The following is a 22521-nucleotide window of genomic DNA, read 5'->3' on the forward strand; positions in this document are numbered from 1 at the left end:
TTTTTTTTTGTGCATTTACTTTATATAATTTTTACATCCAAAGACGAACTAAGGATAGATTCATGGTAGTGGAAGTGATATCATGCAACATTGTCTCATTTGATATTCTTACATATAGATAGAAATTAATGACATAAGTGAATGAAGTTGGCTTTGTGGATCGTGGTTTGAGAACCATTTTGCTTACGTTAGGTTGCATGTTTTGAAACCTATCACCTACATATTTTATGCATTTTTTAAAGTTATCGGCTAAAACTGAAAATGAAGAAACCTAAACTCGAACTCAAGTCACGCATTGATGTTCTCGGGCAAAAGAGGGCACCCCTGACCAGAGGCGGACCCACATGCTATTGTGGAGTGCACGTACACCCGTTAACTTATGAAAAATCATGTATATATATGTATATTTATCTTGAGAAACTGACAAAAACTAAATATATTTAATAGTGCCCCCATAAAAAGTATGAAATGCTTTGTACTAATGATATAAGCTAATAGATCCTCTCTCCCTGATCTCACTCGCCCTCTCACTTTATACAAACACAAATGTATAAATTGTGTTTGCGTTTGTATAAAGTGAGAGAAAACTGTATATACAAATACATATCTCTTCGTCTTATACACTTGTAATTATACAATACAAATCTTCATCTTCCCAGTTCTCTTTTGTCTTTCTCTCTTTCTTGCTTTATACAAACACAAATTATGCAAAATACAATATATAATTTGTATTTGTATAAAGCGAGAGAGAGATTTTATATATACAAATACAACTGTTTTAACTCGATTCAATAGTACACGAATTCAAACACAAAGAACATATACATACATAAACACAATTTTCATAGACACAGACGCTCGATTTATACAAATTACTGCGATTTATACAAATCAGATGCCAACGATTTTATACAAATCAAAGCTGCATGCGATTTTTATACAGATCTAATGCTCAGTTTACTATGGAATAGTTTGCTATGGAACACAAATAGCAAAACTGTAGCTATAAAATTGATTTTTATGTTTGTTAAACCTAAAATTTACCTTTTAAAATATATGATAGTTCTTCAAGGTATAAGTGCGTTTTCCAAATTAACATATTCACGTGCACTCCCAACCCACCACATGGTCGGCTATGTTCACACCTCTCAATAAAAAAAATTCTACTTTCACCACTGTGACCAAAATTCTAAATTATTTTTGGGAAAAAGTTATGTTTTCAGCTTTTGAATTATAACTTTTACTACCATCAAAAACACTTACAATTAATCCAACATGGACTAGCCATTTTTTATTGATCTTTTCTTTTCTAGGTGTTGACGAGACAAAGAAAATTCATCTTAATTTTTCACTTTTATAATGATATCTTATAAAAAAGAATACCTACCATAAGGTAAATAAGAGTTCCGACTAAAGAAATATGATATCAATTGAAGGTAAATAAATTTTTTAGTTTCTAAAAGGAATCCACTCTAACACAAAATTCATGGCATGGTATTTTGACCCATCTAGATATTCGTTTTAATCAAGACTGAAAACTTAAATGATGGGAAAAAACAAACAAACACACAAAAAAATTACTAACATAACGTATCAAAATAAAGTTGACAAAGTCTATATAACACACTAATAAAGTTTACAAAATCTATAAGCAAAATCAATTCTTTATCTGGTAGTAGAAGGAATTTACTATTGCAAGAATAAGTTAGATGTTTACTAATTGAATAGAAATTGTCTTATTAAGAAATACTTTGAAAGAGAATATGGGAATAGTATCAAATCCACGTATAAATATTGTACTCAAGTTGTCATTACTAGCTTTAATCATTTTTTTTTTTGGTTAAAAAGGTTAATGTTTCGCTACCATAGTTAGAAGTTAAAGCAAGATTTTCAAAATGAACTGACTTATTATACGTAGCTAGTGTTATTATTTTACTAATTGACAATCCCTTTTATCGTCTTTTAGTATTTTTTGATGTAGGCCAGAGGGTTTACCTAATTGAAAAAAAGTTAAAGATGATTTTTTTGAATAATATAGATTTCTCTAAAATGTCCTTGTGTAGAAACATAGAGAGTTATCTTGAAGAAATATCTAGATATTTTAGATTAGTTGCTAGAAGATAAGTTCACTAGAACTTTCTTATAGATTTAATGAATGTGTAGATATTCTAGAGAGCTAGATATTTGTAATAAAGTTAAAGATGACTTTTGAATTATATAGATTTCTCTAGAATGTTTTAGTGTTGAAACATAGAGAGTTATCTTAAAGAAATATCTAGATATTCTAGAGTAGTTTCTAGAAGATAAGTTCACTAGAACTTTCTTGTAGATCTAATAAATGTGTAGATATTCTAGAGAGTTAGATATTTATAATAACCATAGAATAGTCTAGATCTTGTAATATCTAGAACCATCCCACATAAGTATAACTAGGGGTGACCTTAGTCATTTGTAAACCAAAAAAATAAAATTTGAAAGCAATTCAAGGGCGTTCTTCCATAACAAGTTTTCCTTTCTAATTAAATACTTCTTTTTCTTTTCTAGCTTCCTTTTCTTTAGTTAAATCTTCTGATCTTAGTTGACGATCTTGGGCTAGCAGAAAGTTTTTTGAATTATACTTTTGTTTTGCTATTCTATACAGAACAAAACGTGGGGCTGACTGCTTCTTGTTAGCTTGGTACCTTGCTTAGCCAAAATATCTGCTACCTTATTGGTGTTGTGCCGGACCACTGGATTCCCCAACTTCTTCAAAAGTGACTTGCATGACATAGTAATAGATTCGTAAGTAGGTTGGTCGTGTTCTAGAAGTTGTATAATTTCAATGGAATCGATCTCTACTTCAATTGGGTACAGGTTAAAGGAGACAACCAGATGAATGCCTGTTTGGAGGGCTTCGAATTTAGCCATGGTATGAGTATGGCTGAAACATTTGTTAACAAAACCTACAACTCATTCACCATCAGTGTTCCTGATGACTCCACCCGCTTCAATCTCGTCCTTGTCAGGTGAGAAAGACACTCGATAAAAATATTATATATCACGAAACGATATTGATCACTTTAGAAAATAAATGCGAAGAAATAAGAACCGAATAATTGCTCATTTTGATAAGATGATAAAATAATATATTTTCAAAAGACCCATATATAACTATATGGTCTCATTAATATTTAAAATTAATAAATTCTTAAAAGTACAAATATATTTAAGACAATTTAGTGAAATATGATTCTATTGTGTTTTTATTTTTTTATATTAAAAATTAAATCTAGTTGAAGTTCATTTCTAACTTTTCTTGTTGCATCCAAAAATTTCGGTGTTGCTACGACTGCAAATCTTTTTGAGTGCATGTGGGATGATATCTTTTGTTCTCACATAATGTTTTACATATTTAATTTGTTATTGTTGATTTTGTGACACCTTTTAAATGAGAAGCCATTTTTGGATATGTTTTTCCTATATTGCTTATATAATTTATTCTCTCATCATTATACATCGATTGTTCTTAGTAAAGATACAATGAATACTATTTGATTATTAAAAAATAATGAATATTATGTATAATGAATTTATTTTTATAATGAATCATTGAATTCTTGAATTTATTTTACAATGAGTCATTTAACAAAAAAAATATATTACATTGAATCATGCCATACATTGTACTTTATGCATAATGATTTTTTTTTTGTTTTTATATCAATTCAATAAATGTAATTTAGTAAGATACAATGATTTTGATGTATTCATTGTACTTTATATATTTTATTTTTATTTTTATGTGAATTCAATAAATATGACACACAAATTAGTAAGATACAATGATTTTGATGCAAATAAATTAACCTTCACTGAATTTCAAAACACTCTTTTAATTAATAAATATTAATTTATCGATACAATAATTTCTATAAAATAAGAATATTTTATGATCCACCTATATTAATTTAGTGAGATTTTATCATTCGTGATCTAAACCAAATAAAAAGTATTATAAACTTAACGAAATGTAATATAAATAACTTAATACATTCGAAACAGAAAACTAATAACACTCTTTTTGTTTACTTATCCAATATAATTAAAAATAAAACTTCATTTTTCTTGTCCACTTTGATAAATAAAAAACAATTGATATTATTTTTTCCAACTTTTGTCCTTATAATTAAACAAATAATTTTATTTTCTTAGAATCAATTCGAATACTAGTGGTACTTAAGTTTAATTTTTATACTATAAACCTAATTAAGTATTACTTTTTTTCCTAAATGAGTGAAAAATGATTTTTTAAAGCCTAATTTTGATTTTTGAATAGTATAAAAAGGACGTAATTCTTCATTCCCCAAATCTAGGAATTTTGTTCAGAAAAGTTCCGCACTTTGTCTTTGCGGCAGCCTGAGAGTTGTGTGTCACCGGAGTTTTGTGCTTTCAAATTCGGAGCTCCAATTCGGAAGAAATGGGTCGTTCTCGGGCTGTTCATCAATCCACCGATGATGATCCAAGCCAGAGGTCAGTAAAGCTATTCGATGCTTACTCCATTTCATTTACAATTTTTTTTAAAATTTTTTTTAGCCTGATTTTATAGTTTTTGCTTTGTTTTTGATAATTTTCACTGTTTCGAAGTGTTTGGGTTCTGCACATATATATAGTTTTTGTTGTTGTTGTTAATTTAGAGTTGGAGCCATTGATGGGGTTGCTTTAATTAGTCAAAATGACAGTTAAGTTCAGTAATTGATGGGGTTGCTTTAATTAGTCAAAATGATAGTTAAGTTCAGCAGTTGCAGATGGAGGATTTGTAAAGAAAGAGAGGGGGTGTGGGAGCAAGTTTTATGCGAAAAAGGTATAAAAGATTTAGTGTGAATCAGTAAATGAAAGGGAAGCATAATTATTTAGGTTTTTTTTTAATATTTGAAGGGTAAAATTTGAATGTACCCTGGTTCAGGTTTTCGTGCCTGATATTTGAACATGGTACTACTTGGCTGTAGAGTAAAGTTATAGTTTTAGGTAACAACGCCATTATTTATGGTAAGAGTATAAATTGAGCAACCTAAGTGATGCATGCTGACCAAGCGAAAAAACAAAGGAAGAAAGTGAATTTTGTTAGATTATACAGCAAGAGAAGAGTTTATGTCCTGCAACAAGAAAAGAATGCTCCTCGACACATTTCCCAAGACCTTTCTCTCTCCTACTTCCTAGGATTGTTGAACACCTTTTTGAGTGAGTCCGTCGGAATCTATTCATTTTCTCTTGTATCCCCTTAGCTAACACCTTCTGTGCTAGCTTCATAACCACCTTTTCTATCTTCGTGTTTCCTAGACGTCTTTCTCAGACACGGAGGAAGACAATTTATTTTAATGTGGGATTCAAGTCTTTTGACATCACCGAGTGGAACTCAGATGGATCAACATGGTACGAATGGGTCGAGAGGAGTTGGAATATGATGAGACGTGTATCCATGAGCAAGAAAATCATGTACTGGATCTGTCATACCCTCAAAGAGTCTTCTAAAGACGAGGAATATTTTCAGGAGATGGAAAATTAAAGATTCGATCACAGAATATGTCAATACTAGAAAATTTAATGCTCAAGGAAAATATATGAGCATTTTGGCATTAAATGGAGATAGGAGATTGATATTAATTATTCCTTAAGCAACCATTAATGCAGGGTGGCTGGACATTGCATTTAAGATTGGTGAGGTTCACTCAATCAACCTCTCACCTGGATAAAACAGAACCTCCCAGACTCATGAAAGCCAGTTACCCCTATGCCAAAGTAGTCAAAGAGAGTAAGTGGCAAACGGAAAACCTCTGAGAGGCTGATGTTAGCAGCAGAGCAAGGAATATTAGCATTGATGACAACTACGGAACTAAGGATGATGGTTTACTCTGGAAATGTGTAGTTGGCACTTTGACAAGGGGAGTTTTGAAAGACCAACTTTGGCAGCTGTAAGAAGGTGGACTACAACAAATTGGAAGACAATTTCCTGAGTTAGCATCTTCGAGATGCTGGGGAACTCGTTTCTTTTTGAGTTTCCAACAGACATATGGCGAAAAAAGATACTTTAGAAAAACTTGTCCTTGAAGAACTCCAGATTGTACCTGGAATGGTGGAGTTCAGTAGCGGGTTGCAGTCACAACTCTTTCAAACCTTTAGAAACTTGAATTCGAGCCTTGGGGCTTCCCCTTCACATCTGGTCACGAAGAGTCTTTCGTGAAATTGGTGATCTGTGGGGAGGGTGGATAGCCATCGAGGAAGAAACGGAGCTTAAAATCCATTTGAAGTGGGCCTTGATTTTCGTCACCAATGGTTGCTAAAATATTCCCGAAGAGGTGTAATCATAAGAGATGAAGTGGAGTACTATATTCCGATATATGGGTAGGGAGAAAACCTTGCTTTGAGGCAAAGTCAGAGCTCAGGGAACTCGTCAGAGAGGTTGCAGGCATCAAGGACTTTGAACAGGAGTTTCTCATTGGGAGTCAAGAGGGGAAGCACGTGATGTGTCCTTGTGTCACAACTGGAATTTCTCATTGGGAGAAGACACATGACTTCCACATGCAGGGATTTATGATTCAAGGTGATATTATTGAGAATCCAACAAGGATCAAAGAGGAAATTATTGAGTTTTAACAAAATTGTACACTGAAACAAAGAATTAGAGACCTTCCTGTAGTTTTGGTACTTGTCCTGTCATAACTGAAGAGGAGAGGGAGAAGATGCAAGACAAGTTTCATGAACAAGAGGTTCTGAGATGTCTGAAGTTGTGAGCTGCAGACAAAGCTCCAGGGTCAGATGGTTTTACTATGGGATTTCTACTTAAGTATTGGAGAATTTGAAGCATGATATATATGGAAGCTTTTCATGATTTCCACAAAATGGAAATCTTTGAGAGAAGCTTTCATGCAATTTTCATAGCCTTAATTCCAAAGAAGAAAGGTGCCAATGAATTGAGAGATTTCAGGCCTATCCATTTGGTAGGGAGTGTTTATAAGTTGCTTGCAAAGGTACTGCCAGAAAGATTAAAAGGGGTGGTAGCTTAACTTATGGATTCTTAACAAATGACTTTCATTAAGGGAAGACAAATCATGGCTGCTGTCTTGGTGGCCAATGAAGCCGTTCACTCTAGGATTATACTTAAAAAACCCGGAGTCCTTTGCAAACTTGATATTGCAAAGGTATATGATCATGTCAGTTGGAATTTCATGGTGAATATGCTTCAAAGGATGTGTTTTGGTTATAAATGAATTTAATTAGGTCAACATTGCATTTCAATTGTGACTTTTTTTGCCCTCATCAATGGTTCCCCTACTGGATTTGTTGGTGCTCATAGAGGTCTCAGACAAGCTGACCCATTGTCTCCCTTTTTGTTTATTTTGGTTATGGAAGGTCTTAGCAATATGATTAAGACAACAAACACTTGTGGTTGGATAAAAGGCTTTGAGTTGGCACGAATGGCAATAGCAGCCTGGAAATCACTTATCTGCAATATGCGGACAACACCCTAATCTTTTGTGATGCTAATGGAGAGCAATTCAAGTACTTAGGAGTGATTTTGGTGTTATTTGAAGGTATATCTGGGCTTCACATTAATTGGAGGAAAAGCTGTCTATATCCTATCAATGAAGTGCCTGATATGGCTCAACTATCCACAATCCTAGGTGGTGATGTTGGTTCTTTGCCTACTATATATTTGGGAATGCCATTGGGAGCAAAATCAAAGTCAATGGTGATCTGGAACAGTGTTATAGAAAAATGTGAAAAAGAAGCTGAATAGATGGAAGTCACATTACATGTCTTTGAAGTTACCCTTATCTCAAAAAAAAATCACATTACATGTCTTTGGATGGTAGACTCACTCTTATTAACTTAGTGTTAAATGCACTTCCAACATACATGATGCCATTGTTCCCAATATTAATAGGGTTTATCAAATATCAACTAACTTGATAAAATCAGGTCATTTTTTGTGGCAAGGAAACAATAAAAAGAGAGGTTTTCACTTGGTCAAGTGGTACCTTAATCACTAGCAAAAAACACGGAGGATTGGGTATTAGAAATCTGAAATTTCAGAAGAAAGCTCATAAAATGAAGTGGCTATGGAGATTAACTGAAGAAAATCAACATCTATGGGGAAGAGTCAGTAATGCAAAGTATGGGAGGAAGATAAATGGAGGACCAAATAAGTAAACACACCTTATAGAGTTAGCATGTGGGGATCCATACGGGCTCTATTTCCTGAATTGAAGAGCTATACATCCATCAGAGTGTATGATGGAAACAGAACTGCCTTCTGGAGTGACAACTGGTGTGGGAGTGGTAGTTTGCTGGAGAATTTTCCTGATATATTTGGCTTAGTACTTCATCAACACAAGACTATTGCAGAACTTAAAACAGACCAATGATGGGATCTTATCTTTGGAAGATTGTTCAATTATTGGGAGATTCAGAAGGTAACAGAGTTTTACCAGGTCACCAGCATCTCCTTAATGCTGAAGAATACATCATTACCATTTTCAAAAAACAAAAAAAAACAAAAAAAAAAAACAGAGTTTTACCAGGCATAGAAATTCTTCAGTGGCCTACAAGGGGGTCTGATAGATTAAGGTGGTTGGGACATGGCTGTGGCTCTTTTAGGGTGGGTAGTGCTTTCAAGTTACTAAATCAGACCAACAAGCAGGTTATGAACTGGTCATGGAAGCACATTTGGAAGATTTAAATTACATATAAAGTTTCTTGTTTTTCTTGGCTTCTGGCTATAGAGACTGTTCTTACTCAGGAGAATCTGACAAAAAGAAAGTCCACCTTATGCTCAAGATGTTTTCTCTGTGGTGAGATAGCAGAGACAGTTAATCATCTGTTTCAACATTGCAAAATCACTGAACGACTATGGACAATATTCATCAGCCTTAGAGGAATATCTTGGATAATGCCTGGAAGGATTATTGATGTTCTACATAGTTAGGAGGAAGGAGGTTCTCAGGCAATAGACACGGATAGATGGAGAATTGTTCGAACAAGCATTTTGTGGACAATTTGGTAAGAAAGAAATTCCAGATGTTTTGATAATGTGGAAAACTCTTTGCAGAAGATAAAGTTGAATTGTCTTTTGCTTATTTGTTTTTGGGGTAAACAGTCCTACTCAGAAGATTCTGTTGATATAATTGATGTTCTGAGTAGCATTTAGGATGACTATTTTTGTATACCTGAAGCACTTTCGTAAATATGATTTCAGGATGATCTATGTATTGTTTTGTCTATTATACACACAAGTCACCCTTTCTAAAGAAGAAGAAGAAGAGAAGAGTTGGAGATACAAAGGAAAATGAGCGAAGATTCAAGAGTCCTAATTTGAATATGCGTAATTATGATAGAGCATTGTTGAATATTAGTAATATTTAGCAGTGTTATCAAAGGCGAAAAGCGCAAAAAAGCTCTAAGGTCTGTGGGGGCTTTAAGTGTAAAGCGCAAATAAAGCGTGGGCTTTAATGAAAAAAGGCACAAAGGGAGAAAAGAATACAAATATATATGTTTAATTCAAGGCTAATAATTATAAACATGAATGACAAATATATGACCAAAGAAATTGAATTTTTTTAATGATAAAGTGAAATATCAATTATTTGGTTTCACTTCTTCATAAAAGGCTCATTGCCATAGAAATGTTTGCCTTAGAACCTTGATGACGACACTAAAGCGCACATAAAGCGAGGCAAAGCGCTCAACATGTTTTGAGCCTCGCTTCAAGGCTTAAACGCGCCTTTGATAACAATGATATTTAGGGGTGTCAAATGGGCAAGTTGAGTTGAACTTAGGCGGATTAAAGTGAGATGAGTTAATAAATGAGCAGGTCATCGTTACTTGGGCTAAAATGAGTTGGGCTAAAACACAATTCATAACCCGAACTCACCCAGTTCTTACTAAGTTTTAATTTCTTTGTCTATTCTTTTGTATTTCTTTAAGTTTCTAATTAATCTTTTGTCTTTATTATGGGTGTATATTACATATCAAATGAAAATATTTTGACAAAGTTTCTCATGGGTCAATTTGGGTTGAAATGTGTTGGGCTAAAATGGGCTAAGCTAATAAATGGAGAAGTCAATGACCCACCCTAACTTTGGTAGGTTAGGGTTTCATGTGATAATTTTGCCATCGTAGTAATATTAGATACTGAATATATTTGGAGAAAAGAGATGTTGAGTTGCAAGTTTTGATATGGAATACAGAGGAAGGCGATCTAAAAAAAAAAGAAGAGAATATGGAGGAAAAAGGTGATTTTTTTTCCTTAATCTTTGTAATGTGAGAAGTATCTTACTAAAACTACATAGGATGTTTCAACTCAACAGAAGAATCAAGTATAAATTTCTTTATCTCTAGAAGAATTGAATAGAAAGCTCCTTGATCGATAATGTAATTTCTATGAGGTATTTTTGGATTTCCTTCCATTTTGGTTGTTTTTTTGAACTAAAAGTGTATATTAACTGCTATTGGAAGTGCGTGTTCTTGAGAGGATAGTCTCGTGATTTGCTTGCCAATGCGATCCTAGTCGTTAAAACAGAGGAATTTAATGAGATAGACATGTCATTCTCAACTTGAATTAGTGTTATTGACATCTCATGGTTTTATGTTTAAAAAGTTGACCAAACTATATTTTCAGTGAATTTCCTTTTTATTTTTTTATTTTTTTTTACTTTCTGTTTTCTTTTTCTTCTCCTGCAGCCCTGCTTTAGTTAACGCCTTCTTTAGGGCTTTATTTAAGTGCAGCAGTGGTGAAGCCAATGCCTCGCCTCTGTTTCCAAATGGCATACTTAAAGCTGTTACTCAGAGATTGTTCCTTATCTTTTTTTTGAAGGTTTTTATTTTTATTTTTGAGAAGGATAGATCCTTGGGTGCAATATCCATACCTGATATATAATGCAAGAAATACAAACTTTGTCTATGAAGTTGAGAAAATCAATGTTCAAAGTTCGTATTTCATAGACAAAAGTATTTCCTTACCTTTTGATCTTGAACACTGATTTTCATGATGTCATAGACAAAGTTTGTATTTCTTGCATTATATATCATGTATGGATATTCCTTATCAAAAAAATATCATGTATGGATATTGCACCTAAGGGTGTGGCCGAGTGTTCAATGAAGTGGGTTGAAAACCATGAGGACTGAGGTTTAAATCTCAATGGAGTAAAAACAAACATTAGGTGCTTTATTTCATCTGTCCAAGCATTGGTGGACAGAGTTACCCGGGACTTGTGCTAGTTGAGGTAGCGTAACCAGTGGAATAAGTCGAGGTGTGCGCCAGCTGCCCAGACACCATGGTTATAAAAAAAATGAAGTCTTGTATGGATATGTGTCTATGTAAACATAGTTCCATACTTATCAGTTATCATTGATTCATGTGGAACTGTATCTGATTTGATTCCATTATTTATTGGCCTGATCTGGTAACTTATATTTTCCTTGTCCCTTTAATTCTTTGGTAGGTCTAAGAGAAAAAGGGCAGCACCAAATGTGGAGAGTTTTGATACTGCAGCTACTGGTATGATCTTTTAGATTATACATTTGGTAATTAGCACCCTTGGGAATGAAAATCATTTACAAGAAGCAGGATCCCTGCAGTGCTATTTTCTCTCGAGATCTCCCATCAGTTTAAACAGACTTCTATTTGGCTTGTAAACGTGGACAAATTTGAACTATTAACTCCATCTGTCTAAAAAAGAAACCCTTTTTTCTATTCTCAAGGGAAGTTCTGCTACATCTTGTACGACACAAACTTTTCATTCATGTGCGTTCCCCGTTTTCTCTTTCCAATACAACTTTTCACTTTATTTTTCTCTCAAAGAAGCTCAAGATTCAATATAAGACCAAACATGTTTCTCCTATAAACATTAACTATTTCAATTTTAACTGTTTATCATAAATAAAGAAGACTATTTAAACTTAACTCCTCTCATATCATGGTACATAGTCAGATTTCACACGAAGCGGAAGTACATAATTCTTTATTCATCACAGCTTGTGACCATGTTTGTGCCTTGTGGAACAAAAATCTGTTTTTACCTTCTATTTCTTGTTTCATATTTTTTATTTTAATCTTGTTCATGGTGGAACAGAAAAAAGAGTAATTCATGAGTCTCATTGTATGTGTGCTCCTACTGCATTGTAACTACTCCAACTTTTGGAACTTTGTTATTTATGCCTGGTGTTCTACTCAGATGCTAATTACAAAATTTTTTCTGTTTTAAATTGAACCTTATAATTTGTCTTGTTTCTGTTTATAAAGGCCAAATATTGACTGAAGGGAAAAAGGCTTTGTACCATTGCAATTATTGCAATAAAGACATATCTGGAAGGATTCGGATTAAATGTGTTGTGTGCTCTGACTTTGATCTTTGTGTGGAATGCTTTTCTGTTGGAGCAGAAGTTCAGCCTCACAAAAGCAATCATCTGTATAGGGTTATGGTTAGTGACTTCATCTTATTGAATTTTCATCAAAATGTTGGACTACTTTAGTTAAGTACTTCTCTTGAATTGTTTTATTCGTATCTACATTTAACAGAACATAAATAGTTTAAGCCGGTGAAAATGCTTGAAGCAGTCTTAAATTGCAGCCTTAATTCTCAGTAGGTTTTGTTAATTCCTACGCTCTTCATTGATGTCACATTAATGAAGCAGATATCATCATTTTGTGTATCCTGATTGGTTTATGCAAAACTTGGGAAAATATTATAGAGATTGTTGAAGCTGCTGAGTACGTAACATCTTAAAGACCATTTAATTTATTTTTTAGAAGGATTGTGCCAGGTGAACTCTATACCTGATTTTGTATATGAGAGTTGACCACTCAGCTAATATGAAAGGGTTGTGCAATCTTCATAGCTGCTTGATGGTCAGGCAGAGTCATAAGAACTATATCTATGGTCATCCGCTCGTACAAGATGTATTTTTATCTAATAATCCTGTTCATCAAAGCGGGCTGCTATCTGTTGACATATTATCATAATTTCACTAACTTTTGGATATAATCCTTTACCTATACTCCCTCCGTTCCTTTTTAGTTGTCATGATAGGGTTTTGCACAACCCTTAAGAAAAAATTAATTAGTAGTGTAGTTTGACCCCTTATTAATTCTTTAATCTTTATCTATTTACGTGCCTCTTAATTCTAGAATAATTTATGCTAAGGGCAAAGTTGAAACAAAGAATTAGTTCTCTCTCATCTTCATCAAGAATAATTAATTCTCTTCTGATTGTTAATTTGACAACTATTTTGGAACAAGTATTTTTAATATACATGACAATTAAAAAGGAACAAAGGGAGTAGTTTGTTTGGTCAAACTTCTAAAATTAGCTTATTTTGAAAATTGTTTGTTTCAGAATTGCTTTAAAAAAAGTACTTTTGTGAGAAGGTGTGTGTGTTAGGTCAATCAATTTGAGAAACACTCATAAGTATTTAGTGTTTGACCAAACTTTTAAAAAGGTTTCTAAATGTATTTTCTCAAAAGTGTTTTTTAAAAAAAGTACTTTTGGAGGGAAACCTTTTTTCAGCTTCTCAAAAACAGCTATTGCTCCTACTCAAAATCACTTTTTATTCCTCTAAAAGCTTGGCCAAACAACCCAACTTTGAAAAAAACATTTTTTTAGAAAGCACTTTTTTCTTGGAGAATCTTGGCCAAACAGTCTACTAGTTACCTATAGTGGAGCTAAATTGGATTCATAATGAGACGCAGAGGTGGATCTAGAATTTCTAGAACATGGGCTTACCACTAATAAAAGGAGAAAAAAGAATGTATTAAGTGGGAGTTGATCCATTTTCCTTAAAATAAATAACTTAGCATTCAACCAAGTCACCATCCGACCCTTTTAGAGCATGGGTGCTATCAAACAATATTAGATCAATTTTAGGAAATATGTACATAGGATACCTAATTTGAGGAGAGACCATGGGTTCACATGAACCACTATTTCTAATGTAAAAATCCACCCCTGATGAGATGGAAGATAATAGATAGAAATATGCTCATGAAAAAAGGTTGTTCTAATTGCAACGATGAGATGCTTATGTGCGGGAGATGATTTTCACACGATTCAAGTAAGATGGACACTCATGTTGGTATTTGATACTATATCTAGAGAGGTAGAATTGAAATTCACGCTTTTTATGTGGATGCTAAGTAATAGAGAATGGGATGTTTACTTTGTTGGACTTGTCAAATCTAAAATTGGGGACAAGGTTTTTATGAAGCTGTTACTCATGAGTGAACTATTATTATGATTAATTACAAATGATGAGATTAGTAGGTGGTCGTATGTACAGTGGATATTCACTTCCCATCTTAGCTGATCAATGATCTAATGAAGCATTTTTCTCACATGTTTACATTTGAAGGAGGAGTTCTGGCTCTTTTATGCTGTTTACTTTGTTTAGTTATGTTCTCACCCTTTTTGTAATCTCTTACTTTTTATGGATATATGTGTGGGATATGTCTTCAAGGTTTTCTTCTATGAACAGGATAACCTGTCATTTCCTCTCATATGTGCTGACTGGAATGCTGATGAGGAAATGTTACTTCTAGAGGTAGTCTTCCATTTTTCTGCTTGTGCTTAAATATTTCAATCATCAGTTATTTCTCTACTCTATAGTTTTTTTACAAGTTCTCTTAAATATATCCTAGTGATCTAGATCTTATTCAGAATTCTGGGAGGATTAGAGTTCTCTTAGTTTTAGTTTATCGCCTGTCCTCTTTTTCTTTTGCAGGGTTTGGAAATGTACGGATTGGCAAACTGGGCTGAAGTTGCCGAACATGTTGGAACAAAGAGTAAATTGCAGTGTATTGACCACTATAAGTCCACATATATTAGTTCTCCTTGTTTTCCACTTCCGGTGAGTAACCCGCCTAACACAGTGCAGCATTACATCAAGTGCTTCATTATGAAAAGCTGAATCTGCACACTATATTTCTGTAGGACATGTCTCATGTTATGGGAAAGAACAGAGAGGAACTTCTTGCCATGGCCAAGGATCAAGGTGACTGAAGAGCGTTTCTTTATCGTATTCATTTTTTTTTTTAACCTCTTAAGCTTCTGATTTTGGATGGTTTTGCCTCAGTTTTCTGCTTCATACACTTTCTTGATTCAATCCATCAGTTTTTACTGTGTTCACTGCATAACACAATCAAGCTATATTTTCCCCCTACCTCATGTGGGACAGGCCAACATTTACTCCAATTGGTTGGTTTTGCTATTAATCAAGAAATTGATCTGTATTGGGTTAAAAACAGAACTTTGGCATGTCTTTCTGGGACCCCTACATTTCCCTTTTCATTGGATCAATAAAAAATTTGTAGCAGACCAAAATCATTTGTACCCCACACTCTTCAGAAGGCATCAAAAGAGTGACAAAAAACTGCAACAGCCAGAAATGTCTAGTTTTCTCTATCTTTCATAGTCCTGTCTGCTCATGCTTGGTTGGTAGTTAACAGATATCATCATATCTTGATAATTGAGTAGTACTGGTGTCGGAAGAAGTACAAGCATATCCACCATGTTGAAGTGTGTGAGTATCACATCTAAAAGATTAAGCTATTAGAGAGAGCACACTTTTATTTCATTAACTATGTATTCAACAATGCCCCCACGTGTAGGCATGAAGCCTGATTCTTTTTCATAGGCCAAGCATGTGGAAATTCTTTTCAATAATGGGTGGCAGTGAGACTCGAATTCAGGATCTCTGCCTTCATTGATGATTTAACCATGTTGAAGTGGTGTGATCATCTCATCTAAAGCTATTAGAGAGAACACACTCTTATTTAATTAACAATGTAATCAACATCCATTCTCAGAATCACATCATCTCTTAGTCTAATTGAATGTTCATTCTTGTTAGGATATGCAGCTCCCGGGGGAGTTAATGTTAAAGAAGAGTCTCCATTCTCTGCAGGAATCAAGTATGCTCGGGTTTGTTCCAAATAAATGCAAGTGTCATAGCCTTCTCTATTCTCATACGTTTGGACATGTATTTTCAGGATGGAAGATCAAAGGGAAGAAAATTCAACTGGACTTGCGTCAGGTAGTTTAGCTTCTGGCACAAATTGATACCCTTATAATTGACATAGAAATTCTTTTTTCATAATGGGTGGCAGAGAATCAAACCCAACACCTTTGTTGCTTGATACTATTTTGCAGTGTATGATCATCTCATCTTAAAGTTTAAGCTATTAGAGAGAGCACTATTTTTTAAACTTAATTATATCTTCAACAATTCCGTTCTAAGCTCATACTAAAAAGAGACAACAAAATAGAACAAAATTTCCCCCAGTGTCCCTGCAAAGGCAATACATATGTATGTGTGTGTGTGGATTCAGAGAGGGAGAGAGATAGAGATGACAATAGAATTGAAGGCAATTATAGTGGTAACTGTGGGAAAAATTATTATATTCTTCGGTTTGTGTTGGCATATGTTCACTTGTTTTCTCTATCATGTTTGATTTGGTTTCAGTTGGAGGCTCTGCTTCTGGTACATTAGCAGGAGCTGGAAAGAGGACATCTAGCTTACTTCATAGTAAGGAGAATCATGATAGCATCAAAGTGGAAGGTATCAGTTGCTCTAACATTATATCACAGAAAATTGTGATACTTACTGTTTGACCATTGCTTTATCTTCACTTTAGGATTCAGATATCCATGTACTAATCTTAAAGTATTCTTGTCTGGTGATGCTATTTATATATATTTTGAAAAATGAATATGGCAAAGAAATTCTTGCAAGTATACGCTTATTCCACATTTCTACTCGATTGTGAGCAGGAGATACCATGCCATTTCTGTAGTTTGTAGTTTGATAACAGTAATGCTGATAATTCACAACTATCTATACTTAAAGAAATAGGTGATGAAGTTTTTAACTTTTTATTGATACTTTCTTTAGAGTATGCATGGTAACTTTTTGATTGAGAGAAATGCTAAGAGTCTTTTGTTATTGCATTTAGGTTGTCCTGCAGACAGGAGTGTCGGAGAGAAAAAGCCTAGGTCATCAGTGGATGAGGGGCCTTCTATGACAGAATTAAGTGGTTATAATTCCAAGAGAGAGGAGTTTGAAATTGAATACGATAATGATGCTGAGCAGATGGTGGCTGATATGGAATTTAAAGAGACAGATAGCAATGCTGAACGTGAACTGAAACTTCGGGTATTGCGTATATACAATAAAAGGTAAGTAATCCTCACCGAACTGTGATGTTGGTACTTATTTCCTCTTTCCCCAACATATGCAAAAAAAAAGAATGTTAAGTACTATTTCTGTCAGTTACTCTTTTACCTTCTTCCCCCCTCTTCCAAGTGCGAGAATCTTTGCAGAAGAGAGCTATGATTCTGCAAGTGTTGATTTTCTTGCCACATTTGAAAATGTCAATTGACTTCTTGACTTTAAGATGGTTTTATTGAATGCAACATTCAACTGATGTATGCTGGTAGAATCACCTATTTATAGTTTTCTCGGGGATCTTGTGGATGAATAATGAACTTTATCCTGCCTTGAGCCACCTAGCAATTTGTAAAATTTTAAACTGTTCCTTTTTATAATGCATTTCTCAGATAGATGCTATTCAATGCAAGTTTCTCTTGCCTGTATCCATTTTTCAGTTGACTTCAGATTGAAGGTAGTTCAATACCATATTGACATCCCACTGGGCTGTTGTCTTCAAATAAATGTGGTTGATAATCTTCCCATGATTGTAAAGGGAAGTAATCCCAGTTAGGTGCTTCTGGTACATCATGTTGTCGATATGGATTTTTGAACTATGTATTCATGAGAAAATGTAGCTATTGAAAGACAATTATGTAGTAGAGGTCAGCAATTGTCTATGTTAGTTGCTCTGATGCACTAATGGTTCATGATACTCTTAATTTATTTTTGTTTGTGCGAATCTTCAATCTGTTAATATTCTGCAGGCTTGATGAGAGGAAACGTAGGAAGGATTTTATTTTGGAAAGAAAACTACTTCATCCTGATCCTTTTGAGAAAGACCTCACCCCGGAGGAGAAGGACATATGCCGTCGTTATAGGGTGTTCATGCGTTTTAGTTCAAAAGAGGAGCATGAGGATTTCCTTAGGAGCATAATCGAGGAGCACCGGATAGTTAAACGAATACGAGATCTTCAGGTTAAGTGCAAAGTCTTTCTACTAGAGTACCTCCAGAATGATAATCCTATTTTCTAGGCTCTTTGGAATCCTTTCTGAATGATTATAATCCTTATACAAAGATTGGAACATTATCAGCTTATAATCATGTTTTGTTACACACAAAACATTAGGTGTGTAAAACACAAACTCAATGATATGAAAAGAATTTAAAGTTCATCTTTTTTTTAAAAAAAATTCTAACAGTAGAACTTATAATTAAAGGTTTCTGTACTGGGTAAGCATTTCGTATAAAAAATTTATAATGTATTTTCTCCTATTCTGTTACTACCATGTGTAAGTCTACAAGAATGCTAACTAGTTTCCTTAACCATAGGTAGTGATCCATTTTCTTTTGTTTTTATAACGGTTTTGTTCATACCAACTTGGACACACCTCAACTTTTATTCATCAAGTACCTGGCTACCTGCTTCTCTCACCAGCATAACTATTAGCAACTTTGGCCACCAAATTTTTGGCAGATGGAAGAAGCATCTAGTATATTTTGTGTATGCTGGTATTTGAACCCTGGTCTCCTATGGTTTTCATCCCACTTAGTAGGCAATTTGGTCACACCCAATGGGTGCTGTAGGTTGTGGTTGTTGCATGGGATACATTTCAGATACTATAATCAAATAAAATTTGGCAAAAAGACCAATAGATTGGATCAAGCACGTACCTCTGGCATATGTGACAAATTTAAACTCTGCAGTCTTGTCTATTAAGTTTTCAAGTTAGTGTTATTGAAATATTCAGTCCCTGCACCCAGGATGCCCGAATTGCTGGTTGCCGAACTTTAGCTGAGGCAGAAAGATATGTTGAACAAAAGAGAATGCGGGAATCTGAAGAAAATGTACGTAGACTAAAGGAGAACTCCCAGAGTGGCCCAAGTGGCAAATATTTGCAAAGAGCAGGTCACTTTAAAGTGGAGCATGACAGCAGCCCTAGAGGAGTTGGTAGAGGCCCTGAAATGATGGATTGTTGCAATGACTTATCATCAACCACCGCACCACATGGTGTTGGAAGTGCTGTAGACATTTGGGATGTCAGTGGCTTTTCAGGGGCTGAGTTGCTCTCAGAAGCTGTAAGAATCTTCTTTTTCTTCTGCGACATATTGTTACTATTTGACTATTTCCACAATTTTCTTTGCGAGCATTAACCATGCGACTGGTATTATCTGACTTTGTACATATATCAAAATGGGTATTGATGTAGCAATTCTAATAGTATTGATGCCCCTGAAAAGTGAATTTTTTTTTGAACTTTTAGTTATTAGTGTATGGCTGTATCCTTTTAATCCTAACCTGCATTTGTGGCTATTGCAAATGCAGGAAAAAAAGCTTTGTGATGAGATGAGAATCCTGCCGGCTCATTATCTAAACATGTCTCAAACCATGTCCATGGGGATCTTTAATGGCAACATCACCAAGAAATCTGATGCGCATGGTCTATTCAATGTTGATCCGAATAAGGTGGACAAAGTGTATGAGATGCTTGTTAAAAAGGGCCTGGCTCAAGCATAATGTTGCTACTTTACAGGTTCAACCATGATTTTACTAATTTTCTACCAAAATTGGCAATGATGTAAAAAGGCTAGCCTGTTTTCTTAGATTCTTTCAAAACTATCTAAACCGTTACGTTAGATGAAGGTTGCTCAAGGCATGGCTGTTCAAAAAGTTATCACATACGTGTAACGCGAGGAAAAGTCATGCAGTGGATATCCTTTATAATGATACCGATTGTAGATGTGAGGTTCGTAACACAAGCTTTTCATAGTGTTCCAGTACCATTGCAATTATAATGGCGTGGTGAGTTATCTGTTCGAAAGGAAGCAGTGTAATGTAGACTTATGCTGTTGTCTGAGGCTTGTGTATACATGAGGTTTATACATCCAATTAGATTGTGAATAGTTTGCTGGTTCGCAGCTAGTTTTGAAAAGTGTTTCATTTGCAATTCTTTTTCCTCAAAACAGGGAAGTTGGATTGAGTATCCATTTTATGTTGTTGGATTGAGCATCTATTTTATGTTGGATTATAATATTTATGTTGTTGGATTATATTATTTTATCTTGATGGATTGAGTATCTATTTTTATGTTGTTGGATAATTTTATTTTATGTTGATTATCTATTTTAAGTTGTGTTCGTTGCATAGGCATAACAATTATTCCATCCACATTAATCTTGGAGATCTGTCAAACTTTCTACATTTTGTATTTCTAGACTTTATTTAACCACAAAAGAATCATACTCCCTTCGAGTACTGTTATTATCTAGTGTTTTCATATATATATATATATAGGAAAGCACGAGTTCAATATATGTTATTTTTTATCTCAATTTGTGGGACAAATAGAATTTGGAGAGTCAACTAAATTTTAATATGATTTTTTAGTTATTTTAAGTTAATTGTTGTGATTAATAATACTCTTTATGTAGTTTTTAAATAATGTATGCTATTCTCTCTATTCCAATTTATATGACATTGTAAATTTTGAGAGTCTACCAGTTTTTTTTAAAGTTGTTAATTATTGTGATTTTGTAGTACTTTTTACACAATTTTTAAATTATATAGTATGTTACTTCATCTTTTCTAATTTATGTGGTACTAATAAAACTTCAAGAATTAGTAATCAAACTTTTCATTAGTCTTTTTATGTAATTTTTAAATAATATTGTATTAGTCCCTTTATCCCGATTTAAATGGTACAAATATAGTTTCGAGAGCACCAAATTTTTGTGTTTTTTTTTTAAAAAAAAAAGGTTTTAGGTTGTTAGTTCTTGGGAACCGATAAAATTTCAATAGCCAATTAATTTTTTAATATATAAAACACTGAGAAAATAAAATAAACCAATTAAATATGAGGTAATGAAAGAACCAACTTTCAGATGGGTAATCAAGTTGAATTTCAACATATTATGGACGAAACATTACGAAGGATATATTGAATTGGAGCATTTATTCCCCCGTTGTCTCATTTACGTGATTATGTTTGATTGAATATGACGATTAATAAAAGAAATATTCTTAAAATTTATAGTTTGAAGTATGTCATGACACTGTATTGTAGAGAATTGCAGAATAAATGTATAATTGGAGAGCCCTTCTGCTAGCCCAAGATCGTTAACTACGACCGTAAGATTCAACTAAAAAAAAGAAAGCTAGAAAGGAGAAGGAATATTTTGAATAAGAGAACTTTGATATGGAAAAAGACTCTTTGATTTGGGTTGTATTACAAATGACTAAGGTCATCCTATTTATACTTGCGTGGGATGGTTCTAGATATTACAACATCTAGAGTATTCTGTCATTTACTACAAGTATCTAACTCTCTAAAATATCTACACATTTCTTAGAACAACTACAAGAAAATTCTAGTAACTTATCTTCTACCCTAAAATATGTAGATATTTCTTTAAGATAATTATTCTAAATACTACCAACCAATCTACTCTCTTGGTCTCCCCTGTAACTTGAGAAGTCTCCAGAGAAGGCATGAGGGTTTTCTAAAAGTCTCCTCTCATTACTTATGGATAAAGCTCTTAAGCTTAAGCTTTTACGAACTGAAAGATCTTACATATTGCAAAGATACGTCTCATACCACCTCCCTCTATCACCTGAGCTAACCTTCCCGTTACTAACGGAACACCCTTGTAAGCCCCCAAAAGAGAACTAATGTAGGGGCCTACAAACTTTTTCAAAAATCATATATAAAACATTTCCAAATTTGGATCAAAAGATTTAACAAATGAGGAATAATGAGTTTATAACTATAGTAATTGAACAACTTGCAATGCAACCATGGTGCAATCTCGATCTCCGAGCCCTTAACATAAATTTGGGACTCGCGGAATATCATTATTCGAATTTATTAACTCGATTTTTTTCTACATTGATGTTGTTCATAAGTTGGGTAATCTAAGTTAATATGGACCATCTTCAATATCACTACGCCTACAAAATTAGTAGTATTCACAATATTCAAAAGTCATACACAATTATAAGACCCTAGACATAAGATTAATAAAATATTGATGGAGTATATTTTTTTTTTTTTGAAGCAATGCGATTATTAATTTATAAAAATCAAAAGAGGAAAAGAAAATAGAAATTCCATATAAAAGTTAGTATTTCTAAACCTTCCCGCCAACAACCTGATTATAGAGACAAAACTACCCCGTCTTATTCCCAATACTCAGCTTATAACTGAATGGTAAAATAGTCAAATCTGAAAAGAAAATAACGGTTTGTAACGAACTTTAGCAAAATCACTTGTCTGTATAAAACAGAGCTCATTTTCGTTCTCTCTGCAAAAGAAAAAAAAAAGAAGAAGATGAATTTCTCAGAG

At 33.8% G+C, this 22521-nt stretch overlaps 1 protein-coding gene across 2 annotated transcripts; it reads left to right on the top strand.

The window, feature by feature from the left end:
• Nucleotides 1-4344: 4344 nt before the first annotated feature.
• Nucleotides 4345-19757, top strand: LOC125839741 (transcriptional adapter ADA2-like). 2 transcript variants are annotated; one of them, XM_049518733.1, is made up of 13 exons: nucleotides 4345-4509; nucleotides 11481-11536; nucleotides 12281-12459; nucleotides 14509-14574; nucleotides 14755-14880; nucleotides 14964-15024; nucleotides 15883-15943; nucleotides 16022-16065; nucleotides 16495-16590; nucleotides 16985-17207; nucleotides 17946-18156; nucleotides 18944-19258; nucleotides 19506-19757. In XM_049518733.1, exons 1-13 carry the CDS (start codon nucleotides 4457-4459, stop codon nucleotides 19695-19697), a joined length of 1683 nt encoding a protein of 560 aa, XP_049374690.1. In that variant the 5' UTR covers nucleotides 4345-4456; the 3' UTR covers nucleotides 19698-19757. The 2 variants fall into 2 exon arrangements, with proteins under 2 accessions (XP_049374690.1, XP_049374691.1); XM_049518734.1 differs by having other exon boundaries at nucleotides 15892-15943.
• Nucleotides 19758-22521: the final 2764 nt, after the last annotated feature.

This window comes from Solanum verrucosum, unplaced genomic scaffold (assembly GCF_900185275.1).
Source record: "Solanum verrucosum unplaced genomic scaffold, falcon-dt-bn FXZP01000175.1, whole genome shotgun sequence".
Taxonomy (NCBI): Eukaryota; Viridiplantae; Streptophyta; class Magnoliopsida; order Solanales; family Solanaceae; genus Solanum; species Solanum verrucosum.

Coding starts and splice junctions, on each gene's coding strand:
- LOC125839741 (XM_049518733.1), top strand. CDS start 4,457: ATGGGTCGTTCTCGGGCTGTTCATCAATCCACCGATGATGATCCAAGC. Junction 11,537..12,280: donor TTTTGATACTGCAGCTACTG/GTATGATCTTTT, acceptor CTGTTTATAAAG/GCCAAATATTGACTGAAGGG. Junction 14,881..14,963: donor CTCCTTGTTTTCCACTTCCG/GTGAGTAACCCG, acceptor ATATTTCTGTAG/GACATGTCTCATGTTATGGG.